Source organism: Rattus norvegicus, chromosome 5, assembly GCF_021556685.1.
Source record: "Rattus norvegicus strain SHRSP/BbbUtx chromosome 5, alternate assembly SHRSP_T2T, whole genome shotgun sequence".
In the NCBI taxonomy this organism is placed as follows: Eukaryota; Metazoa; Chordata; class Mammalia; order Rodentia; family Muridae; genus Rattus; species Rattus norvegicus.
Window position 1 is genome coordinate 72,879,934 of NC_141538.1, and position 24,435 is coordinate 72,904,368.

At 44.9% G+C, this 24,435-nt stretch overlaps 1 protein-coding gene across 2 annotated transcripts in view; it reads right to left on the reverse strand.

Annotated features, from left to right (window-relative positions):
- The window catches only part of Abca1 (ATP binding cassette subfamily A member 1), a 123,756-nt gene that overhangs the window by 23,916 nt on the left and 75,405 nt on the right, over nucleotides 1–24,435 (reverse strand). Inside the window, exons 13-31 of one of the 2 annotated variants that reach the window (XM_087548928.1) lie at nucleotides 23,641–23,846; nucleotides 22,918–23,094; nucleotides 22,252–22,474; nucleotides 20,199–20,420; nucleotides 19,042–19,246; nucleotides 17,835–17,948; nucleotides 16,232–16,403; nucleotides 15,196–15,327; nucleotides 13,527–13,669; nucleotides 13,198–13,335; nucleotides 12,482–12,702; nucleotides 11,025–11,103; nucleotides 10,026–10,228; nucleotides 8,292–8,340; nucleotides 7,994–8,107; nucleotides 6,897–7,045; nucleotides 5,497–5,621; nucleotides 4,330–4,428; nucleotides 738–927 (exon numbers count right to left, since the gene is read on the reverse strand). In XM_087548928.1, the coding sequence (XP_087405054.1) occupies nucleotides 738–927; nucleotides 4,330–4,428; nucleotides 5,497–5,621; nucleotides 6,897–7,045; nucleotides 7,994–8,107; nucleotides 8,292–8,340; nucleotides 10,026–10,228; nucleotides 11,025–11,103; nucleotides 12,482–12,702; nucleotides 13,198–13,335; nucleotides 13,527–13,669; nucleotides 15,196–15,327; nucleotides 16,232–16,403; nucleotides 17,835–17,948; nucleotides 19,042–19,246; nucleotides 20,199–20,420; nucleotides 22,252–22,474; nucleotides 22,918–23,094; nucleotides 23,641–23,846 (2,961 nt within the window). 2 annotated transcript variants of the gene reach the window in all.

The window sequence follows — 24,435 nt, forward strand, 5'->3', positions numbered from 1 at the left end:
AATCGGGGCAGAAAACAGACAAAAACAATAGGGACCACAGGGCCCCAGGCAAGACCCTCAGCCAGCCACCACCGAGACCATTGACACTTGTCCCTCACTTATGCCAAGTCAAAATCATCCCCCGGAAAGTGTTCACCGGATATCTAGATGGGACTCTCCATATCACCCAAATATTCAGGGAACAGCATTATAAACAGCCCAATGAATTATTTTGTACTTTGGAGTTATGTTGGTAACTGGGCCAGTCAGTTGATTTATGACTTCTTTTAAGTTTGCACACCCACTAAAAATCCCCTGTCCCCGCCCCCCCAACCTAGATTGTGATAAAAGGCCAGATACCACTATTGTCCTGAGATTTTCAGGGGAAACAAAACAAACAAAAGAACAAACAAAGACAAAACAACTCAATCTCCCTCCAAACTTCAGAGCCCAGAGTATATTGGAGTTGATGAGATACACCTAAGCTTTGTGGCCCATTAATCTCAAGTGAAAACACAGGCCCAAGGAGTTAACACAGCCAGCAGCTCCACTGTGGCAGAACCACGGTACCCATGTACCTATGACTGCTGTGTCAGGAACTGTACAGTGCAGCTCACACAACCTCTCTCAAAACCCACTTGCTTTTCCCAAGAGAGATCAAGGCAGAAATAACGGTGGCCTCACATCTCACTCATTCCGGTTGCCACACAGAGGCTACCTGGCCAACTTCTCAGTCACACTGACAGGGACTCACACACCTGAGGAGGCGGCAGCCCCCCTGCCCCTGGAGGACACACAGGCAGCATCTTCTTGATTTTGTCACTGCTACACTGGCACGAAGGTGAGGGGTTCTTCATCGTCCAGTTCCCATTTTGGAAGAGGTCCATGAGGGTCTGGGGAACTGGGCCAGTGGTCCAGTCCTCCTCCCCGACCAAGCAAGGAGTGTTTCTGTAAAAGCAGATACCAAGCGTTGTAGGCTTGCCTGAAAAGGGCCTGTCTTCCCTTGATCCTTTCAGAGCACAGGTTTGCTCTTCAGAAGGACCCATGTGCCTCCCCACCCCATTTGAAAAACAGTTTGGCTTCATTATGTTTGCTCTCGTAGGATCCTGTGGAAGCTGGAGAATCACAAAAAAATCCAGAAAATAGGACATGAACAGGGTCCAGATGCTCACACTGAGCTCTGTTCAACCCGGCTAACCAATGTTTGTTGACACAACACACAGCAAGGGTCCGCTAGGTGCTGCACAGTGTTCCGTATCTGAGAGTCTGGGGAAGGCAACAGAAACTCTCTGCCTTCATGGGTTCTTCATAGCCAGAAAGTGTTGGACAATTCAACAAATCTAATTTTACACAACCCCAGATAAAGCAAACACAACAGGAAAGTACACGGAGAGAGCAGACCTTTGAATCTGCTTCAGCCCAATCATAAGCTAGATAAAGAATTGGGAAAAAGATGGGCTGGTGAAATGCCTCGGCAGATAAAGGTACCCACAGTCAAACCTGGATCCATCTCTAGACCTTGTTTTACTCTGACTTCTGCACATGTATCATGACATGCATTTGCACACGCACGAGCGTGCACACACACTAGAATACATAAATTAATTTTAGAAGAATTGGGGAGAATTAACATGTCAGACAGCAGCTGTGGGCAATCAGATACAAAGATATAAAGGCCCTGCAAAGAGATGCATGTCTGTGCTTGATGAAATACTAGAAGGTCTTGTGATGAGCCCTACGACAGACTGATGGATGAGAAGGGAAGAAGAGGAGGTGTCACACGACATCGTCATGGTTAGCAGCTTGTATTTTATGCTTAGCATGTTGAAAATCTTGTAGAGAATGGCAAGATCCAATTGATGTTGTACAATAGCCAGAGAATTGAGGAGCTGAGTGGAGTGGGAATGCTCACAGTATGAAAGGGAAGGGCATCTATGAGCAACGAAGACGGTAATCGCTGCCTAGAGCCCTGAACTGTTTGGTGCTTTATCACAAGCCCCCTGCAAACTCAGGGTTCATTTATCCTTACTGATGAAATAAGAGTATAAGATGACTTGCCGTTTCTAATCTCTCTTCCATATTTCCAATTTTCAAGATTCCACAATTTAAACTAGAGACACAATCGTTCTATCTCACATCTGTGCACTTGTCCATGTTTATAAGGATGCACGCAAGTACTTTTTGTGCAAATAACTTATTTTCTCTTTAAAGCCTTTTCCCTAAAATATTTGCCCTTGTGAAGCTCACACCCATGACCTTTAAAAGACAACAGGCTGAGACAAACTAAAGACCATTTGAAAAAGCAACTAAGCCAGAATGGTCTGTCCTAATGGTCCCCAGGAACCTCAAATTTGAATTTCAGTCTGAGATGGTGGATGAAGCTCTTGCCTTTCAGGCCGCTTCCAGCAGAGCGTCCATGGCGCTCAGACAGCACTCATACCTTCTGATGTCATGGACATTTCTTTTATCTCTGCAGGCCAGCTGTCAGCTCAGTTCTCTCTCCTATAGATCTGGCCTTTGCTGGAATCAATTCACGAATCCATACAGTTTAGCTTACCAACAAAGGACCCAGCTACCCAGATTATCATCTTACCTCATCCTTCTTTCCTAAAAACCTTCACATGAAATCCTAACGTGTGGTGAAGTCAAGAATCTGTGTCCTTCTCCACTCTCAGAATCTTTTTAGTTGGAATCAATATTGGCTGCTGGGTTTGCCACCTTGTAAGTACTAAGGATATGCTATGGTTTGAGTCTTTAATATTTTCCAAAGGCTCAAATGCTGAAGGCTTGATCCCCAGATTGTGGTGCTACTGGGTGGGTGCTAACAGAGTCTGTAAGTCATAGGACCTAAGAGAAGTAAGTTAAGTCCCTGGGGACATACACTCAAAGGAAATCTTGGGACCCCAAGCCTTCTTTCTCTTCTTTTGCTACCTGGCTTGGCTTCTAGGATATAAGAAGCTATTATATCATACAGAAGCACACATTCTCTACTATAATGTTCTACCCAACTAGGGACCCCAAAAGACCCCCAAACAACATAGCCAATCAACCATGGACCAAAAGCTCTGACACCACAAGTCACCAATAAATCTCTGCTCCTCGTAAGTGGGTTTTCTCAGTGACAGAACATTGTCTAACACAAAATCCGACACTGTGGTGGTTTGAATGGTCCTGCAGGCTGATGTTTGAATATTTGATCTCCAGTTGGTAGAACTGTTTGGGAAGGATCAGAAAGAGTGGCTTTGTTGGAGAAGGTGTGTCACTGGGAGCAGACTTTGGGATCTGAAAAGACTCGTGCTATTCAAAAGACCTCCTGTTTGTGGATCAGGACATGAGCTCTCAGCTGCTGCTCCAGCACATCCCTGCCTACCTGCTGTCATGCTCCTCACTATGACAGTCATGGGCTCCTATCCCTCTGGACCTGGAAGCCCTCGCCAACCCTTCCTTCTTTAAGTTGCCTTGGTCACGGAGTTTTATCACAGCAACAGAAAGGTAATTACGCAAATAAAAACTAAGAGCTGATAAACACACAGAAATTATTCATCAATCTGCTTGGTCTTAGACAGACATAGCCATCATGTTCAATGCTCTGACACAAGATTAGGCATCTTCTTCTCCTTTGTCATTTGGGATTCAAATTTTCTTTTCTGTACTTCTCTGTCGCCTTGTCAACCCTCCACAGTTCCTTAGCTACCACTCATGTGCATGTGGACCTCAGGCGTAAATTCTCTCTGGACCTGCAAACTTGAAGCTCCGTCTACTAGCTCCAACTCTCTCCTCCTCACCTCTCCATTGGTTTGACCAGTGTGCCCATAACTTGCTTCCTTGGTAGACAGTCAATTGGACGTATCCCTGAGTTTATTTACCTACTATTTAGAACTAGTCCTGAAGGTGTGATGAAAATATGTAACTGCACAAAAATAAAAGTATCTGTTATTATAAACATATAATCAGTGGGTCAGCTCTGTTGGTTAAGGTAAAGCAATGATGAGCAGAGCTGCAAACAGCACACTACTATGGCCAAGTCTATTGTAGCCAGTCTACTGTACCTAGCCTACTATGATATGCAAATATGGGAGCCAGGGTCAAGGAGAGAAGGGGAAAGCACTTGGTAAGTATAAACCGTGATTTAAAATCGGCATCACAACAGAGTAAGCAAATGTAAGTAATGATTTGTATATAGAAGAGTCTCTTTGTTACTACATTGATTTGGTTATCCCCTGGCTTTTTAAAATAAAAATTGACTGAAAGAAAATACTGACAGTGGTCACAATGAAACAGGCAACAGCACCAGGAAGAAAACCAGGTGGCCACCATGAGAAGGCAGCTCATGGCTGAAATGTTACTCACGGGATTGGGTTTCCTTCCATACAACGGGTCCCGAAGCCTGGATCTTTGGTTAGAGCATTGAGGAGTTCCTGGGTGCCTATGTCCTCTGGAGCATCGTTACTGCAGTCACATGGGAGACATTCAGATCAGTAATTCATCCAAACCAGGACTTGGAGGCAAGAAACGTTTTCTACAGATAAAACTCTACTAAGCACTTTCTGAGGAACAAGCTTCTAAAGCTAAAATAAGTAATACACAGAAGTCATCTGCAAGGAGTTTCCAACACTTGGCATCAGGGTAACATACAATACCCCCAATGAATCATGTACAGAGTGAAGGCATGCATGTACACACACACACACACCACACACACACACACACACACACATACACACAAATGCACATACCCTTCATTTGAAGTAAAATCATTAAGGATCAGTATTTCAAAACTACATTGACAATTACCACTCGACACTGACAACTAGAAGTTTCTAAGAACAGACAGGAAGATTTTATTACTTGTATGAACAATTAAAAAGCCCAAGAAATAGTGAGCCTAGATCACAAACCAATGTCATGATCTGTAGCTATGGGCAATACTAGGTCATCAGCTAGAAACCGATCAAACAAACTTTCAACCATATAGGATGAAAGTGAGCTAGAGCAGAAGAGGCTAATAAGCGATCTATTATGATATATACGTATCCTACACACATGCACACACAGAGATTTTTAATCCTTTTAAAACTGCCCTCTCTATCACTGACATTTTCTCCCATCTGCAGACCTACCAGTGCATCCGACCTGAAGAAAATCTGTGCTAAACAAGGTTAGACAGTCCTCTATCTTTTGATTTTTAATAGGACCAGTATGAAATAGGAAGCATTCTTGCCTAAAGACACACACTTAGCTAGCATCCTAACCTGAAAGATTTGGTGATTACTGAATTTATGCATAGCTGGTCATTCCTGACAACAAGAGCCCAACAATACAAGAGGAAACCTGGAATTTCAAGTTATCGTTTATTACTGCCCTTTGCTGCAGCAGTGGCTTCTATAGGAGCCAGAGCCATCATGAGAAAACCATTCCACCTCAGAACCGTGGATTCTGACTCCTCGGCTCTCAGTACAGCAACGCTGATGTCCTGGTTCAAGCCTCTCTGCCCTGAGGCACAGAGGGCAGACATACCTGACAAATGTATACTGCTCGTTATACATCCAGGGTTGAAGTTCCAGGTTGGGGTACTTGCCAAAGGGTGGCACGATCAGGCTGAAGACCAGGGCGATGCAAACAAAGACAGCCGGCAGGACAATCTATAAACAGGCATTGGAGAGGGAAGAGACAACAGGACAACTTTTTAGAAGTCTAAGGAGCAAGCCCTTAAAGTCTAGCCATCCCTACAGACTAGCAACACAGGAATAAGGAATGCAGGCAAGGCACGGGGCTGAGTCCCACCAATGTGTTTTTGGCAACTGGGAGGAAAAGGAGACTGAAAATTAAGCCTCTTCCTCCCAAGGTAAGGAGCAGAAGCAGCCAGTGTCTCTCCTATGAGCACCGTGAAAAGCAGAATTATCTAAATTTTTCCATGAAATTCCTCGAACTTTATATATACCCTCTGTGAAAACAACATAACATATGGGTCAACTAAAGGATCTCTTCATTTCCGAGAGATTGACCCTTTAAAACGTCAATGACCCCATGATAACCCTGGCTGCAGGAGTAACTTGGCAGTAGAGAGCTTGCCTAGAGAGCTTTCACATCCCGGGATTCCATCCCCAGTGCCCTAAGAATTCTAACAGTAACTGTGGTTTTAGTATTCCTGGGTTTTAAAACGGAATCTTATCACTGGATGAATAGTTGCACTGGAAAGTACCGCAGCGAGAACGAGCTCCTTTAATATCTATTCCGTGGTCAGTGGGGGTGTTAGTATCATCATCACTGCTCACACAGGAGAGCATTATGGATCAGAGGGGAGTCAGCCAGTGATTCACTGATCTGCAGGCTTCACATTGGTGCTCTGAATTAATGTCGCCCAGGTGGTCACCAGCGAGGACTCGACGGACATGTTCTCTATAATTCTCCTTTTTGTAGAACGAAATAACGCTATAGCTGACTTTACCCAATCAAGTCAGCACGGAAACTGTGACGTGGTGGGGGATGTCGGGAGGCAGGGGGTCTATGTTCCAGTTACATTCCTAGTTCTCTCAGTATCCTTTCCATCAGCTAAGTGTCAATTATGCCCTGCCAAGCACAATTCAGCATGGCAACCCATATGTTATGAGAGTTGATTCTGCCCAACTGGTTTTTCTAAACTGTGTCCCTTTCAAGATCGCCTCTAAATTACAACCCCCTCCCCTAGTAATGTCAAGCTCTATGCTAAATAAATTCATCTCATCCTCCTCACGACCACATATCACGGCTCACCTCCAGATGAAGAAACTGAAGCTCGGGGAAGTCACTGGCCACCCGATAAACAAATGGTAAGAAGCAGACAGAGTATGGACACCCAGCTAATCTGGTCCTGGTATCTACGTCTTGACCAGTCGAAGAGCCTACAGTCCATGGAGACAGACACCAGGGTATCTCACCTGAGCAAAGAAACCCTTTCTACTCCGCCGGGCAATCAGCAGCCTTTTCCACAAGAGGGCCACAAACTGCTGCTGGGTGAGTTTCCAGCCCTTTAGCTGGTAGGAGCCTTTGCCATCCATCCCGCTGAGCAGGTCTGTCTCCCTGGATTCTGTAAGAAGCAAATATGGAGGGTCAGCTGCGATCGCTCCTTTATCTGCTATCTCCTCTTTCCTCTGCTATCTCCAGCAGTCATCCTGGAAGCTGTGGTCTGAAGCCTCCAGAACCTCACAGAAGCAAATGGTTTTCTTGAAAGGTCTAAGGAAAGGCTCTAACTCAAAGTTGTATTTCTCAATGTGTATGCTTTCAGTCCTCGTCTGATGAGCACAGGAAATGAAGATGCCTTGGGGCTGGTGCTCACAGATATCCGAAGCAAGCTGTTCCCATGGAGTAAGTCATCAGCTCTGAATTGGGCCGTGTAGGCTGGCACACACTGGTTATTAGTCTCCTATCTTTCATATGCATGGTAAAAAGTGAACAAATTTAAAACATCTAAGTCCTGATGAGGAAACATAAAGTAAGAAAAAAAAAAGCCAGACGCATAAAACCAGATTAATTTTCTGTCCTCACCAAAAGATGTCTAAAACGAATGACTCCTAACTGAGGCACTTAGACAGTCTGCGGATTTGTTTCATTTCCTACGGCCCTTGTCCATCTCAACCTCACATGGACACACACATCGACAATATGTATGTCAAAGAACACAACTTCCTCTTTGATTCTTTCAAAATCAAACACCCATTCAATACATTTTCATTCAAAGCTTGAGCACTTCAGTGTGCAAGAAACGGAGACCCTACAGAGGTGACAGTAAATAAATGGGTTCGGAGCATGGACGGGTCACTTTCTCATACCCATCTGAGAAAACTGTGAAGTGATAAAGGTAGGCTTCTTCAGGTTTGACCAGATATGCCACATTGGAAAGGGGGCTCTCATCTTTTCTACTTTTCTTTGGGACCTGTTAGGATCTTAGCCAAAGGCCATCAAAGAGAGAGCTAGGAAACACATAAAAGACAAACTCAGGTTCAAACAACAGAACAAAGATCCCGCCCGTGCGAACCTGGGTCTAGGTCAGAGTCATTCGGATCCACAGCATCGTCCTCTGTAAATGGGTGCAGACAGCTCTGCTTGTCACCGAAGGCCCGTCTGTTTCGTCTTGCTGGCAAAGTACCGTCTACATAGGAAACAGAAGCAATCCCGAGGTTTATTTATCTGTAGTAACAACAAACCTTCCAGAGCAAACCCATACACTAAAGCTGAGACTGCATCAGACCAATGCAAAGAGAAAGACCAACAGGGGTCAGCTCGGACAGTCTACAGAAAGCCTAGCCAGTGTGCAAGCCACTCAGCCAAGTTACCTGAGGTCTCAGCATCCACCCCACTCTCTTCAGCCACTTTGAGGAATATCTGAAAAATTAAGGCAGGATGCAATGTAAGAAAACACTTGCTTTATGAAAGAAGTTCTCACTCCCCAGATTAGATTATGGAATCCCACATTAGGCTCTCAAGATAAAGAAGGTGGAGGCCACATTTATCAATAATAATTTTAATCAAAACCACTTGAGAGCGATGTTGTTTGGGGCAGAAAACATTTCTTCAGGTGTGACAGCTGTCGGCTTAGGCAACTCTTTCCAAAATAAAACAATACATTCATTATGACTGTGGAAGAAATTCATTCTGAGCCTGCAGAGAATGAGGGAAGTCACTTTTATCGGGTTTGTGCTCCCAGACCTTTGAGCAGGATAACACTGTGATCTTTTATTCAAGACAAAATGGCCACAAGGAAATGAGATTCTTATAATTAGAAATAAATATTATAGTACAGGGAAATCTGAATGAAGTCGCTGATTTCCAAACCCATCTACAGACCACTCTGTAGGAAGCACTCGACAGAAGTTCAAAGTCATGTCTCCAGAAATCCCGACCAAAGGCACAAGAGAGGAGCTCTGGAACCTCTACTGTCATCACAGATGTCTTTACTGCACAATCTACCCTGGGAACCAGCCAAGCCAGACAATGTTTACACCCAACCCAGGCCTTGAGGCTTGTGATGTTGGGTTTCTAAAGAGAAGCACTGCTACACAGTAAAGGCAACCTGGGATTTGAAGCCCCAAACCTCTGATTCATAACCCTAGATCAACTTCGTAATTAATTCTCAACCTGCTTTGACCAGTAAATGAGCTTTCAATGTTTAAAACAAAAGGCCACCAATGGAGTGACACCAGTATACTGACCACACGCCAGGCCACGCCCCTACCCAGGAGTGGTCCACAAATACTGATAGATTCCCATGGGCTTATTTTGTCTTTAAGAGAGAAAATCTGAAGTTGGGTAGGTAGAGAGGTGGGGATGAAGAAATTGAAAGAGGACCATTAATAATGTATGGAAGATAGTCTCAAAGAATAAGTAAAAAAATTATTTTAAAAAATAAAATAATGGGTTAATAAAAAATAAAAAAATAAATAAAAATAAAATAAAATAACGGGCTGGAGAGATGGCTCAGAAGTTAAGACAACTGACTGAGAACCTGTGTTCAATTTCCAGCCACCACATAGTGGCTCACAACCATCTGTAATGGGATCAGACGTCTTCTGGTGTGTCTGAAGATAGCTACAGTGTACTCTCATAAATAAATAAATCTTAAATAAAATGCAAATAATAATAATAATAATAACAATAAAATAGTAATAAAAGAGGCCAAAATTTGAAGGAGAGCAAGGAGAAGTAAGTGTAAGGGAGGATTTGAAGGAATGGGAAGGATGGGAGAAATGTTGTAAGTAAAGTATCATCTCAAAGAAACAAAACAAAAATACCAAAATTATCAAGTTAAGCACCTAACTCCAACCGACTGTCCATAAATGTTTGTATTTCCTATGTGTGAGCATTGTCATCTGGCCACAACACTATTCACAGGGAGCAACCCTACCTAACACTTCTCTACACTGCTGTCTCCCACTACCTACTCTCTCAAGTGTTTTACTGGGGACTAACATTACCCAGATGCCAGTGACTTAAACTCCCAGCAAGCAACTCTATAGCCATCTTGTTGCCAGGCGAGGCTGCTTCTCTGGCCGTGGGATCGTTGAGCTTACTTCTTCTAGGGTGGTCTCTGAGATGCCGTAACTGGAGATGCCCAGGTCTGAGAGGCGGTCATCAATCTCGTGGAAGAGCTCCACAAAGGCTCCCTCCTTAGCAGCTTCGTACGGCAGCACATAGGTCAGTTCGTGCCCAATGTCCTCCACCAGCCGGGCTTCGGACACATGTTTCCTGATGAGGTTGGAGATAGCAGAGACATCTGCAGGGACCAGAGTGTGAAGGTGCTCAGTCATCAGAGGCTCCACAGAAAGTGCCAGCTTGCCTCTCCCCTTCCCAACAGCTCAGAAGCACCACTTACACACCATATGTCCTAAGATGCTAACACCCATTGGCTTATTCATCTCTGGTATGAGAACTCCCAGAAAGCAAAGACTGTTTTTAACTCATTCTTACATCCCTAAACCTAGTCACACTTATAGGCACTAGGTGTCTGATGGCTAGGTGCCTGTGTCTAATGTGTAAGTACCAGGACTCTTCAACAGAATGAGTTTAGAAATCATAAGAGACCCTGTTCTTCTGTAAACTTTCAGATAAGGATATCCATGATTTACCTCAGGAGATGGCTAATCAGTCTGTGGTAGCAGAAACCTTCCTGCAGAAAGCCAACTGTTGGGACTGAATAGAGGTAGTCAGCCTAATATTTTTATTTCACATGTCACTGGTGATATTTGTCTCTCATAGGCACTGCTCTAGGGAAATCAAAATGCTATTCCTTATTTCCTGGGCTCTCACCTTTATTACATGCTGAATTCAAATCCCTTCTTACTGGTTTGGCCCTCCACATCTCATCCAGGATCTGGCTGAATCCATTCCCCAGTCCTCCAAGGTATTCCCCAACTCCCAGTCACATCTGTTCTCTGGAATATTGCCCTCCCAGCACCAAGACCAAGCCCCATGCTCCCAGCAAGTGTTAGGCCAAACCACCACCAAGCTGCATTCATTCCCGCAGCCACCCAGCCCAGCCCAGCCCAGCCCAGCCCAGCCCAGCAGCAAACCTTGAGTCAGCGCCACCAGCCTCTGCACCTCTCCTCCTCTGCCTCCACTCTGCCCAGCTGCGGGGAGCTCAGGCACCACCTGAATAAGAAACCCCAGAATCCTTACCGATGGTCAGCGTGTCACTTTCATGGTCGCTGCCCAGGCCAGCATCAGAACTGCTCTGAGAAACACTGTCCTCCTGATGACAAAGAAGGAGGTGAGAACGTGGTCAGGGGTCAAGCCGGGCATAGCCTTCACCACCTTTGATGGGCAGAGCATTCGGGAAGTTCTACTGCATAAAACTAGAGCAGAAAGCTTTTCCTGGGAAGTGTGCAGCCAGCAGCCATGGCTTCAGAGGCCACTGCTCCGATGTATGTGCTCTATATAGATGGTCTCACTGACTAGAGAGATCAGCAAACTGAGTGACTGTCAACAGAACTGTGGTCACAGATCAATGCTACCACTGGTCATTTGCCAACAATCCCAGGTTGGGCTTTACCTGACCACTTAGCTAATTTAATGCTTCCTTGCTGTGAATATGCATTTAGTCACTCAGACACCTTATTAACATACAGATAAGGATTTCGTAGGTCTGAATGGGGCCCAGGTCACCATGTTTCTAAAGAATTCCCAATGGAGCCCGATGTGCTACACTTCAGACCACACTTGAATGAGGAGGCTCCAGGTAAAAGGAAAATAAATGGATACACGTTCAAATCAGGTGGGAGTCGGGGCAGGTAGCTGGTCTGGTGTGACCGACCACACAAGCACATCTCCGACATGTTAAAAAGAAACAAACCAGATCCAGGATTCTGGATGTAATGGTTATGAATTTGCTCGGAGATCTTGAATATGTTACAAATTCCTACTAGCTTCACTTCCTCCACTTGAGATTACAAACATAATACTGTCTTCCCTGAGTTGCTCTATACTTGAAAAATACAAAATAAATAGAACATACAAATAAAATTGAGTTGAAAAATGTAAAATATATAAACAGAACAAAAATGTACTAGTGCCATTATTTTATTTTTTCTAAACCCACAGGTTATCAGGGGTGGTGGGGTGTAAAATCAGTATATGGTAAATATTTGATGTTTCATAGCTTCAAAGCCAAGGTCAATGAGATTTAAGGCAACAAGCAGGAATGGTGGGGCATCTTGTAGCCAAGGCTCCTCTTACCTCTTGGCAAGTTCTCTTTTCTTTGATTGAATAAAGCCCTCAAAGGACTTTTCTCCATAACTCAGGGCACTTGCAGAGGGAATGTAGGAGGGGCTGCAACAGAACTAATGTGGCAGGAGCAGAGGTCTCCTGGGCCTGCCACACAGGAGCCAGGATGCACTGCAACAGGTCCACAAAGCAAGGGGAATGTTGCCACAATCTTAGCAGCATGGAGCGCCCACGTACAAGCCATCTAAGCCAGCAAGCCCTGGCTGCCTCATTCCCACATAAGCCTAACCACAAGACAGCTGCTCACCTTTTTCAGACAAGACACAGTACTGCTACTGTTTCTGCAGGAACTGAGGGACGATTCCACATCTTTCTTGACCAGGGTCAGGTAGTAACCCGTTCCCAACTGGTTTTTCAAAAACAGGGAGGAGCCCACACAACACAGCTTCCCATGGGAAATGATGGCAATTCTGTCCCCTAGGATGTCTGCTTCATCCATGTGGTGTGTAGACAAAATAATGGTGCGGCCTGCCAGGCACAAACACAAGGTGACGGGACAGTGGGATTTGTCAGTTCTCACTAATCATAGTGGCATGTACGACGGAGATGTCATTTATGAGAAAGACATTAGGAGGTCTTTAACCTTTGTAGATGTGACCCCAGGATGGCAAGGCTTGTGGGACAGCAGTTGCAACTGTCACAAAAAGGGGAGCAGTGTTTATTTGGGACCTTGCTCTATCAGGAGTGCGAAGAAGTTGACAGACATTCCCATTAGTCAGGGCCAACATGAATATGGACACCGTCTAACTACAACACATTTGTGTGTGCTTATACTCTTTCTGCTCTTTTGGTAGGCCCTTAGATAATGAACTATATGTTTTAAGAATCTTGCCAAATTTGAGCTTTAAGGAGGCTGCAAATTTTTCTTGAGAAGCAACTCTGTCACCCTAACAAAACCAGCCACAATTCCTAAGAGCCCCTCTCTACCCCAGGTCATGATTCGAAATAAGTAACAGCATGTACCTTGTCGGTATTTCAGCAGGAGCTCCCATATTCCCCTGCGAGAGTATGGGTCCACACCTGCTGTGGGCTCATCCAGAATGACAACCTTGGATCCACCCACGAAGGCCAAGGCCACAGACAGCTTTCTCTGCATCCCACCTACAAGACAGGGAAGACAAATCTTCAAATGGTGACTGGAGGCAGAGTTGGTGAGAGATTACTGGAGCTACCCATCTGGAGACATAAAGAGGGATAGGCTTCTGTTACCCACCACCCAGGCTTGAACTCTGGGGTATTTGTCAGGAGAAGGAAGGAGAAGAAGAAGAGTAAGGACGATGCCCAGGGCTCACCAGAGAGCTGACTTGTTTTGCTTTTCAGCTTGCTGGGGGGTAAGCCAACATCCAGGGCCATCTGCTCCATCTCTGCTTTCACATGCTTCTCTGAGAGCCCCTTTAGGCGGGCATAGAACCAGATGTGCTCTTCGACTGTCAGCCTAAGGGAAAGAGGGGCAGATCAGCTCGGGGCCAACAGGATGGGTGTACCTTAGCACAGTTTTCTTCTCTTCCACAACATTCTTGCCTTAAAAAAAAACCACTCAATTTCTTTAAAAAGGTAACCAGAAGGAAGAACTCTCGGTACACAAATAGCGAGGCACACAACGGAACATTTATATCCTATAAATGAGACCCAGCAGGACTCATCACAAGGCACCAGGCCATTAAAACTTTAAATTCCAGGTTCCCGATTCAGTTTTTAGTAACCATGTTGGCTCAGCACTCACTGGTGTGAATGAACCCCAATGGGTCTCAAGTTCTAAGTCTAATGGAAGGGAGGCCCTGGGAGGCCCAGAAGCCCAAGCCACTGAACTTAGGTAAAAGGACCTTAAGACCTACAAGGTGGAAAAGGCTTTGCCTGTAGTCGAGGGCTCAGGGCATTCTTTGTTCCTCCACCAGAGAGTTCAGGACTTTCTCTGTTCTACTATCAGGGCTCCTTGAGGATCCCACTTGCTGGGGGACAGCCTGGGTGGGAGCAAATGAATTGAGCAGGGAATGCAGGGACATTGTGCCAAGTGTCTTTTGAGGTTCTTGTACCCTGCCTTAAGGAATATGCTGATTAGTCTAGACAGAAACTAGAGTTACTCAGGAAGAGGGACCCTCAATTGAGGAATTGCCTCTACCATACTGGCCTATAGGCATGTCTGTGGCACATTTTTTTTTGATGGCTCAGCCCACTGTGGGTGGTGCCATTCCTAGGCAGGCGGTTCTGGGCTGTATAAGAAAATAAGTTAAATTAGTCATGTAGAGCAAGGATCTAAGCACCATTCCTCTGTGGTCTCTGCTTCAGCTCTTGCCTCCAGGTTCCTGCCTATGAGGTCCTTCAGTGATGGACTGTGACCAGAGAGTTGTAAAATTAAGTAAACCTTCTCTTCCCCAAATTGCTTTTGGTCATTGTTTTATTGCAGCAACTGAAAACAAACTAAGAGCAAGGAGGAATGCATCACGAAGATGGCTGAACTAAAAAATTAAAAACAAACAAAAAAGGGGCTGGAGAGATAGCTCAGCGGTTAAGAGCACCCGACTGCTCGTCCAGAGGTTATGAGTTCAATTCCCAGCAACCACATGGTGGCTCACAACCATCTGTAAAGAGGGCATCAGATGATGTCCTCTTCTGGTGTATCTGAAGACAGCTACAGTGTGTACTTACATATAATAAATAAATAAATCTTAAAAAAAAAACCAAAACAACAACAAAAACAAAAACAAAACACAGAAAACCCCTCTAGTCCAGTAAGTGAGAGCATGGCTTTCTAAATCCCATCAGCCAACTGTACTGATGATACAGCAACTTCACCATTTCCCCCTGAAATCAAAAGGCAACCTGTCACTGTCTATCAGGAGAGGTACGACCTACCACTCCATACCCAAGAAAGGAAAGTCTTTAGTAATACACTACTCAGAACACCAGGACTCCCAGGTCACAAACTGGGGGTGCTCCTCTCTACGTGATTCTGCTACTCACATGTCAAACAACACATTATGCTGGGGACAGACTCCCAGGTTCTGCCGGATAGAGTTCATCTCAGATCGAATGTCCTTCCCCAGGATGTAGGCAGTGCCAGAAGTTGGGGGAAACAACCCAGTCAGTATTGACCTGAGGACAAGAGTAACAGATGCAAGAATCAGGACGACCCAGCCTTACCATTCAGTGCTGCAGAGTCAGGGCAAAAAGAGCAGATCACACAACACACTCTATCCCTTCCTTTCTAATCTAATCCAATCCAATCTAATAGATGCCCACAGAGCAAAGAGGCCATTTGCTTTAGTGAGTGGCTAAGCATGAGCCTATGTCTTAGAGATAGGAGTTTGCTAGGAGCAACTGAAAATGTTACTCTTAATTTGCAAACGGGTGTGCTCCTTAAAACATATTTTGTATGCCTAACATTCTGTACAAAAAAAAAGAATAAGCAAGAACATATTGTTAAAAGATAGAAATGTTTGTGCTGCATAACAGAATTCCTGAGTATCTCAGTCATGTTCATAGTATACTGGTTTTATGTTGAAGAAGAAAGCTGGTCATCCCCAAAGATCAACCTCAGAAATGGCAGAGGGACCACACTACAAACTGTAAGCAAACTACTGTATTCTATGGCCCTTCCTCTGTCCTCACAGGTCCCAGGGAAGGCAGAGGAAGAGAGCTACCCAGGCCTTCTCTCATCTGCTTGAAGTCAGATTTTCTAGAAGTGTCCGTCTTCCTCTAGCTTGTTTGATCTCTTTCCAGTCTCTTGCTTCAAATCTCTGAACCAACGAGTTCAGAAACAGATAGCCTCAGATTCCAAGAAAGCTGGGGAATTCTGAGAACTGCATGGGGAAACTCATCAAAAGGTTCCTGCCTATTTTAGACTAAAGGAAAAACACCTAGCAAAATCTAGACCTCAGAAGGCATGCTCATGATTGACACATTTCTTCCCATCATGCTCTGCTCTTAGCCTTAGGTGTATGCTTCTAAGTGGGGATTTCCTGTGGCAGATCTTGGGAGAGCCACACCCTCTTCTTACATGGTGGTGGTCTTCCCTGCTCCATTGTGGCCCAGGAAGGAGGTGATCTGGCCCTCGTAAAAATTTAGCGCCAAACCATCCACAGCAACCTTCATGCCATCTCGGTAAACCTTCACCAGGTTCTGAATGGATACCCCCAGCTTCAGGTGAGTGGGCTCCTCTTCCATGCAGACTGTGACAGAAGAAAGGAGACAGAGATGATCCTGCAGGAAACACACCTGGCCAATAGAGTGTAGAAATACAAACGTCTATGCTTAGACCTTTAGAACTAGCTTCTGTCTGTGTTCAACCTTTAATGTTGCAGACAAACAGGAGATGAAATATTTTAAGCCTCTTGGGACACTCATGTTGATAAACGAAATGGACTTATTAAAAAAAAACCATTAGTCTGTGGATGAAGAAAGGCTGCACAAACAATTAAAATACAGGATGCTAACAGACATTTTAGAAAAACATTAAAATAAACTAAAAGTGTCATGGATACCCGTATTATGCAACAGTACTCATTAAGGAAAAACAAACAAACAAACAAAAATGGCAATGAACTAAATATATCACAATTTGAGTGGATCTCAAAAGAATTATACCAATCGAGAAAAAGATCCATCCACTCCCTCCCAAAAAATCAACTTGGCCTTCATGTGGTTCCCCAGCAACTGGAGCTATTCCAAAAGCTGCTGCCTGTACACACATGGTGGGATATGTTCTATTAGCTGGGCTGCCTTGTCTGGCCTCAGTGGGAGAGGAAGCACCTAGCCTCTCAGAGACTTTAAGTGTGGGGGTGATACCCAGAGATGCTCCCATGCACTCAGAGGAGAAGGGGGAGGGATTGAGGGGAGAGGTGACAGGGAGGGGGCAGTGAGTGTGATGTAAAAGGAATAAATAAAAAAAATAAAATAAAAATTTTAAAGTTGCATGTTATCTACACTAAGGAGCACCAAAAGGCAACCAGTGGGAAGGACACAGAAGAGAGACCCTGAGAGCACAGGGAGGAAGCAGGCCTCCTTGACAATGTAGAGAGGTAGCAGATCTACTGACAACACAGGAAGAAAGCGGGCCACTGACAATGGAGAAGGGAGCCACACTGAGCACAAAGACACAAACAGAAAACCTGGGAAGAACTGGGGCACCTCTACCTGCAGTCAGGAGCGAGGAGGGGATTAGCACCCTACTTGAGAAAGGGTGGGAAATTATGAAGCCCAGGCTGGGTATATAGCAGCCTCTTGGTATCTACCGACAGAATCCCTAGGATAGACCACCACAGCAAGGCAGATAGAGAAACTAACTAGGTCCACAACGATGGCTAACTGTAGTTATTCCTCTTGGCTTAGTAGAGTAGCATGATTATCCTAGATGGAGAAATAAGGGTATACTGATCAAAATATACTTTGCTAGAAGAGGGGCGACAAAAGAACTTCTCCTCAGGAGACAGATATGGTTCCCACTAGGTGCGTGGGATGGCAATGGCATGGGTGCATTGGGAAAGGACCTACTGCATGGGATTTCTCCCCATCGATTGTGGCTTTGGGGTGATGTTAAATGCTAGACACAGGCTCTGCTCCACAGCGGGTGGGGGGGGATATTTCTGGTCAGCAGTACTTACTTTCTGACGCACCCTTCTGGCTGGAACCAGGGTGGCTCTTCTCATCAATTTCCTCCCCAAACCAGTAGGACTTGGTACAAGGAAAATACCAGGGCCTGGGAATTCCGTACTGTCCTGAAAGCAAAGCACAGGTAGCACAGGCATGACCCCAGCTGACGCAATCTCAGCGGTTCTGACGTTTCTTAGCCAGACCCTCTTTCTCCTTAGCACGCCCTATGGGGAAGGAGCGGACTGGAGGGAGACAGCTAACTCTTGGCCGAAACCTGCTGTACAAATCATATATTCTGCACCTCTCCATGGCTTCCCAACAACTCCCCAGGTGGTAATAGCATCCTCATTTGAGAGATGAGCAAAGGGCAGGACAAGTAGCTATATCCAAGGTCACTTACACAAAAGAAAAAGGATTCTGAATTTGAATCTTTATCTATACATGCAAATTGCATGGTCAATGGAGGAAGTTCAGATATGGGTTTAAAACAACAACAACAACAACAAAATTACAAATGAGCTTCCTTGGAAGAGAGTCAAAGGGTGGCCATGAGCCTAACTTCACTCTCCCTAAAATCCGTTCTCAGACAGAAACGTATCCTGAAGAGGGGTCCTGCTGTACTTGGTGAAGGTTAGAAAAGCATCAGAATTAACTGTTGGTGAATACTACTTTGCCTTAAGCCATGGGTAAGAGCCGAGACCCAATACATTATATTATTTATAGCCTGTAGTTAGCAGATAGATTCTCCTAGGGCTTCTTCTTCTGGGGACATAGAACTAAGAACCCAGTCAATACTAAGAGAAACCTGCCGGACTCTGACCTAGTGTAGCCCAGCTGAGGTCATCCCCAAGCACTGACACTTAACAGACACATGACCTTAGCAAGTCGCTTAAATTCTCAGTTAAATCTCTCTCTTAGAAACTGTTTACAATAGGAAACAGTCCAGAGCAACCTTCCGAACCAGAGCCCCTAAAGTACTTTGCTCGGCACCTGGCACACTAGGCTCTAGAGATTAGTAGCACAGTGGTAGTGACACATGTGCTTTCAACACAGGTGCCTTTCCTTGGACTATTTGTTTTACACAAGCTTAAAGACCAAGCCAACTCCCGGGGAGTTCCCTCATCCTTCAGCAACTGCAACACAAAGAAAGGAAGGACCTACAGACAGAAAGCTGCCTTCCCCATCAGTTAGCCAAAGCAATATGGAAGCTGGGGGTACCTGGGAAGACGGCTTCGATGTACCATGTCATCACGCCATAGATGAAGGTGTCAAACAGCATCATGGACACTGAGGTGGTGAGATTGAAGCCATCCTCCTCCACTGGGCTCTTAAAGAGATTGTCCCATTGGACCCCGATGCCTTGCTCCTCAAAAAGAGCAAAATACTCACAGCCGAATCCAAAAGCCACAGGAGACAGCAGGCTCTAGAGGAAGAGGCAAAAGGAACCGGTCTACATTCTTGACTCTCTCATTTTTTTCTCTTCTGATGTAAATTCCACCTTGAGAAGTTTGACTTTGCAAACTTAACAATTACATCAATTATAAGGCACCTAAGTATTCTCCTAGAGTCCCTTTGGAGAAGCGGACTCTCTTGCAGCATATAAAATGATTTCATTTCTAAGCGCTCATTATGCAGACACGTTTCAGAAATGTATGCATGAGAGCAGGTGAGACTTTAGAACTGTATGCTTCCCAAGATATTGCAAGGCTCAACGATCCTGTCCCCCCATCCAGCCTCATACTGACATTCATCAAGGACTTTTTTCACTGATCGGTCATTGAATATTTAGGATCAGAGAAGTCACTTTAAGGCTTCACATCTAAGAGACTCAAGCTTTCGGCACTCGGAGCATGCCGAGAGCCTACTCATATTTTATCAGTGGCCCAGCAGGGCAGGTAGTGAGTGGTTCTTACTGGTATTTTCACATGCACTACACCTACATTGCACAAAAGACAAAAATGTCCTGGACAGGGATCTGTGGGAGGGTAAGTCCTGTTTGGTTTTGTTCAGTCTGGAAAATATTACCCAAGTCAAATGACACAATGAATACAAGACAAGGGATGAGAAGGCACCATTTGTGGCCTCAAGCTGTCCATGGACTTTGCTGTGAGCTTTTGATGGCCAAAGAGCTAGAAGATCAGGGGGGGAGGGGGAACATGGTATCTACTGCATAAACTAGATCCAATGTCTCTTATCTCCAACTAGTTCAAGGCACAATCTGATGAACTCTGGCAAAAATCAAATCCAACCAGAATTTATCCTAAGGGCAAAGGAGAATCAATTTAGTAAGAGGGGAGAACGGAAGGATTATCCAACACCCTGGGGAGGTGGGGGGAACCAGAACTGCGTCCTCTGCAGAGGGATCAGTTACTCACAGCAAAGATCTTGATGGAGAAGCCCACATAGTCCTGCCATGCTACACACAGCACATAGGGCAGGTACAGCGTGAAGTAGATGATGCCCCCACAGGCTGCTGCCAGGTTGGTCCGGGAGAAGAGTGTGCTAATGAGGAAGCACTGTAGAATGGTCACCACGGCAAACACAGAGAGGAAGACGAACACCACGCTGGGGTCACTATAGGGCAGCAGATCTCCTAACTGTAGAGGAAGAATCTGGATAAATGTGTAGCCTTGGCAAGTTGGCAAGCCTGGTCACTTAATGTGATCATAATGCTGACTTTTTTTTTAATCTTTCAAAGATAATTCAGGGGAACCATGCTGCTCGATTTTCTGATGAGGAAATGAAGCCCAAGAGAAATAACTTTCTGGAGAGATTACGCATGAAAAAAATCACAGCAGAATTATTATGGTTAAGGACAAAGTCCAGGACTTTCTATACTTGATCTTAGTGGACAATTTTCTTCTCTGTCTCTCACAGAGATAAAGGAATTTGGTTCCTCCTTGTCTAAGGACAACTATTGCCTCTAAGAAAAAAAGTCGTGTGAGACAACAGCCCATGCATTCTTTCTCTCCAAAAGCCTAGGAAAAAGGCCAGGGAATCTGAACTTTTCCCTGGTAAATACAAAGTCTTCATTCAGACTCTCATCTAAAGTTCTGTGGATATTCTGAGCTCTGAGCTCATCAGTAGTCACCGTGGACACTGAACCAGGCCCTGTCAACACACAGCTGACTTAATCAGTTCCCACACACTGGCCAGAGGATCCCTACCCTTGCCACAAGGCTTAGGTCGTTGCCCTCAGATACTAGAGCATGAGAAAAGAATTTGTTTCAGAACAACATGCAAATAAATCTTGGTTCTGTCATCCTTGGGTGCTTTAGTGAGGCTCTGACTTTCTCTGAGCACTCAATGGGTTACTGTAGGGAGGGTATACTGAGGCAGCTTACAGCATGTTCTCTGACCAGTGCTTGGCATCAGTGAGTGCTTGTATGTAATATATAGTAGCTGGTATTAAGACGAATGTTACACTCTCTTGCTTTCTTAGAAAACACTAACTTTTATAAGAATCATCTTCATATAAAATAACCGTTGAAGCCAAAAAGCTTAAGGGTGTATGAGCCAAAACGTCAGTGCCCAGACTCCACTTTAAGGGAGGACATCCTTGACTACAGGTAAAAGGCATTGAGATGTTAGTACCTCTGTTGTCATAATTAGGAGAGCCAACAGGCCCTGGAACGCCCCTTTGGCTAGTGAGTCCCACGAGCCCCTATCCTGTGACCAGCTAAAAGGGGTAGAGGATGTCAGGCCTTGGGAATAAGAATCTGGACTTCGGGGCTGGAGAGATGGCTCAGTGATTAAGAGCACTGACTGCTCTTCCAAAGGTCATGAGTTCAAATCCCAGCACCCACATGGTGGCTCACAACCATCCGTAATGAGATCTGATGCACTCTTCTGGTGTGTCTGAAGACAGCTACAGTGTACTTATAATAAACAAACAAACAAATAAGAATCTGGACTTCTCAGCTCAACGAGGGAAGCTCTTGGACAAGCTGTATGTTCTCCAGAACACCCCATTGTGCTGTTGAATCCTGGCTCAACTCCTCCCTCTGCATGACCCAGCATGTGCTCCATCCCTCCAGATACTAATCCCTAATAAATACTCATATTCCAAAGTCTGCCTCAGCCTCTTCCTCCAGAGAGCCAAACCTTTAATAGTACCTGACTTTCTGACTGTTGAGTTTACAAACTTGGAAATACCCCCGACACACACACCCAGTACCCCTATTCCCAAACACACAGTGCGGCACATGTAATCTGTGCTTCTTCAGAAGCACAAGCCTTGGGTTCTAGCTACTTAAGCTACTAACTAGCCCAGTGTGTTGATTGGGACAAGTCATTACCCCTCTCTGGATTTTCCTCAATTGGGAATGGAGGGAAACACACATGACACAGAAATCCCTTTACCCCTTGGCTACATTATTAGGCTTGTCAAGAATTCCTTGTCAAGGAGAGTGAGTGAGTCCACCTTACCTTCAAGATGATCACCAACAGGCCAGCGCTCACGAGCAGAGGGATGAGACTACTAATGAACCAGCTAAACCAGAGGATGCCATTGTCCAGGCCCATGATGCGCATGGTCTCCTTCAACCGAGCCTCCTTCTCATACACAATGCTCTTGATGATCACAGCCACAGAGTAGATCCAGGCCAGAGTCATGAAGAGGGGCATTGAGCGGCTCATGACCCGCAGAAAACTGGAGGCACGGAAAAAAGGTATGAGAAAGAGGAAACAGTAAACCCGGCACTGATCCAAGACCTTGCACACTGAAGGAAAAACCACATCAGGGTTGCTCAAGAAAGGCCCATTGAACTCTCAAAGGGACAGATGTTTCGTTAGAGGTAGACAGAGATTCGAACCTGGGCTTCAAAGTATAGCCATGCAAATTTTCTTTAGGGGCTCACTTTAATAACTAGGAAATGGTTAGGGTAATGTTAAGATAAAGGTAAATTACTTTACTAAGTACTAACACAAAGGGTAGGAGCAGAACCCAACCTGGTCTTTCTCTAAAGGTCAGTGTCTCTAGGATCTCCTATTGACTTGTTTTCCCTCTCATACCGTGTAGGACATGCCTATAACACACACTCTCTACAAGGACCTGGTCATCTAATGAAGATGTCGGCTTGTTGGTACACTCACATGTCATCAACATAACAGGGGTAGGGCATCTGTTGCACATAGACGCCCGTTTTCTTCTCAGTCCCCGTCAGCACTCTGATGATCGCCTGCTCCACCACATCCTGCAAGTAGGCGAAGCCACCCCAGACATAGCGCATATCTTCAAAAGGGTCAGCCCGGGGACCAGGGTCCCAGTACCTGAAACCAAACCTCAGGTGACGAAACAGTCCTACAAAGCACACCCTGAAAAATCCAATTCCCCCACACTTCCTTGGCCACTCTTCCTATTTTCTATCTCCCATTCTTATCACAGTTGACAAGTACATAGATTCTTGGTTAGAAATAGTCACAATGGACACTCCTTATATATATCCATACTCCTTATGGGTATATTTTTTCTTTTCACTTTACTAGTGACTAACACTGCATCTGCTGGACATACTGGAATTCCCTTACAAGCTGTCTGCCTCTTCTTATAAAAATATGTATGGCTAGCAAGGAGACCTAATGGCTTTCCTTTCTTTCTCCTGACTTTTAAGTCCTTTAGCTTAGTCTTTTGAACAGGAACATGGAAACAGAAAGACTAATATTTTATAGCCTTTGTATAACAGTCCTCAGCAATGGAGTTTTACCAAAGTCATGCCGTGGCTGATTTGTTGTTGACATTCCTCAATAAAGAACCACCAGTCATAAAAGTCATCCAAATTACGTTCTTGAGCTTTGCAAGACTGCGTTTCACCTTACCCATCCTTGATCTTATTGGTTCTCTCAACATTGTCAATGTCCATCCGGATCTTGTACTTTACATGGTGGGGCAGCTCCACACTATCAGGAGTGATTCCTGTGAACACGATACCAGCCCAGAACTTCCTCTCATCCAGCAGCTCCATGGACTTGTTGATGAGCCTGACTTCTGTTGGGATGGGCTCCAGCTTGTTCAGGTTGACACACTGACAGACAGAAGGAAACCTCATTAGAACTGGCGACCAGAAAGACAAGCAGTACTCAGCCTCCTTTGAGAGGCAGGAACTAGCCGCCTGTATTCTTAATCTGTACCGTCTCTAACGTAGTCTTCCAGGTTTCAGCCAAGCTTAGAACTGAGATTTGAGTGGAACACTGAAAGTTACTTATACTGCTTTGTGTGAGGGAATGACTCTCTTTAACAATTTTTATTCTCTTAGCAACATGTCTTAGCAAAGTCAAGTCACCGAGACTAAGCAACTAGAAATCAGATAAGAAAAGATTCTACTCAGCCTTTTCTCTTTCCATCATTTTTAGGATTAAAGATTTAAAGTTTTATCTGTCCCAAATTAGATTAGATAAGTTTCATAAATAATGCCTTTATAATAGAGCAGTTTATCATTAGGATCTAGAATATCAAAACAGAGGGAAAGCTAGAAGATAAGGATAGAAACACTGGGGTCGATCTGAACCAAAGCTAGACGTAAGCTTATTCGCTCGTTAAGCCATTCATCTAGTGTTTATCTTGCTCGCCAGGCCTGCAGAATATAGCTGTACGTGACACTACACATTCGTTCT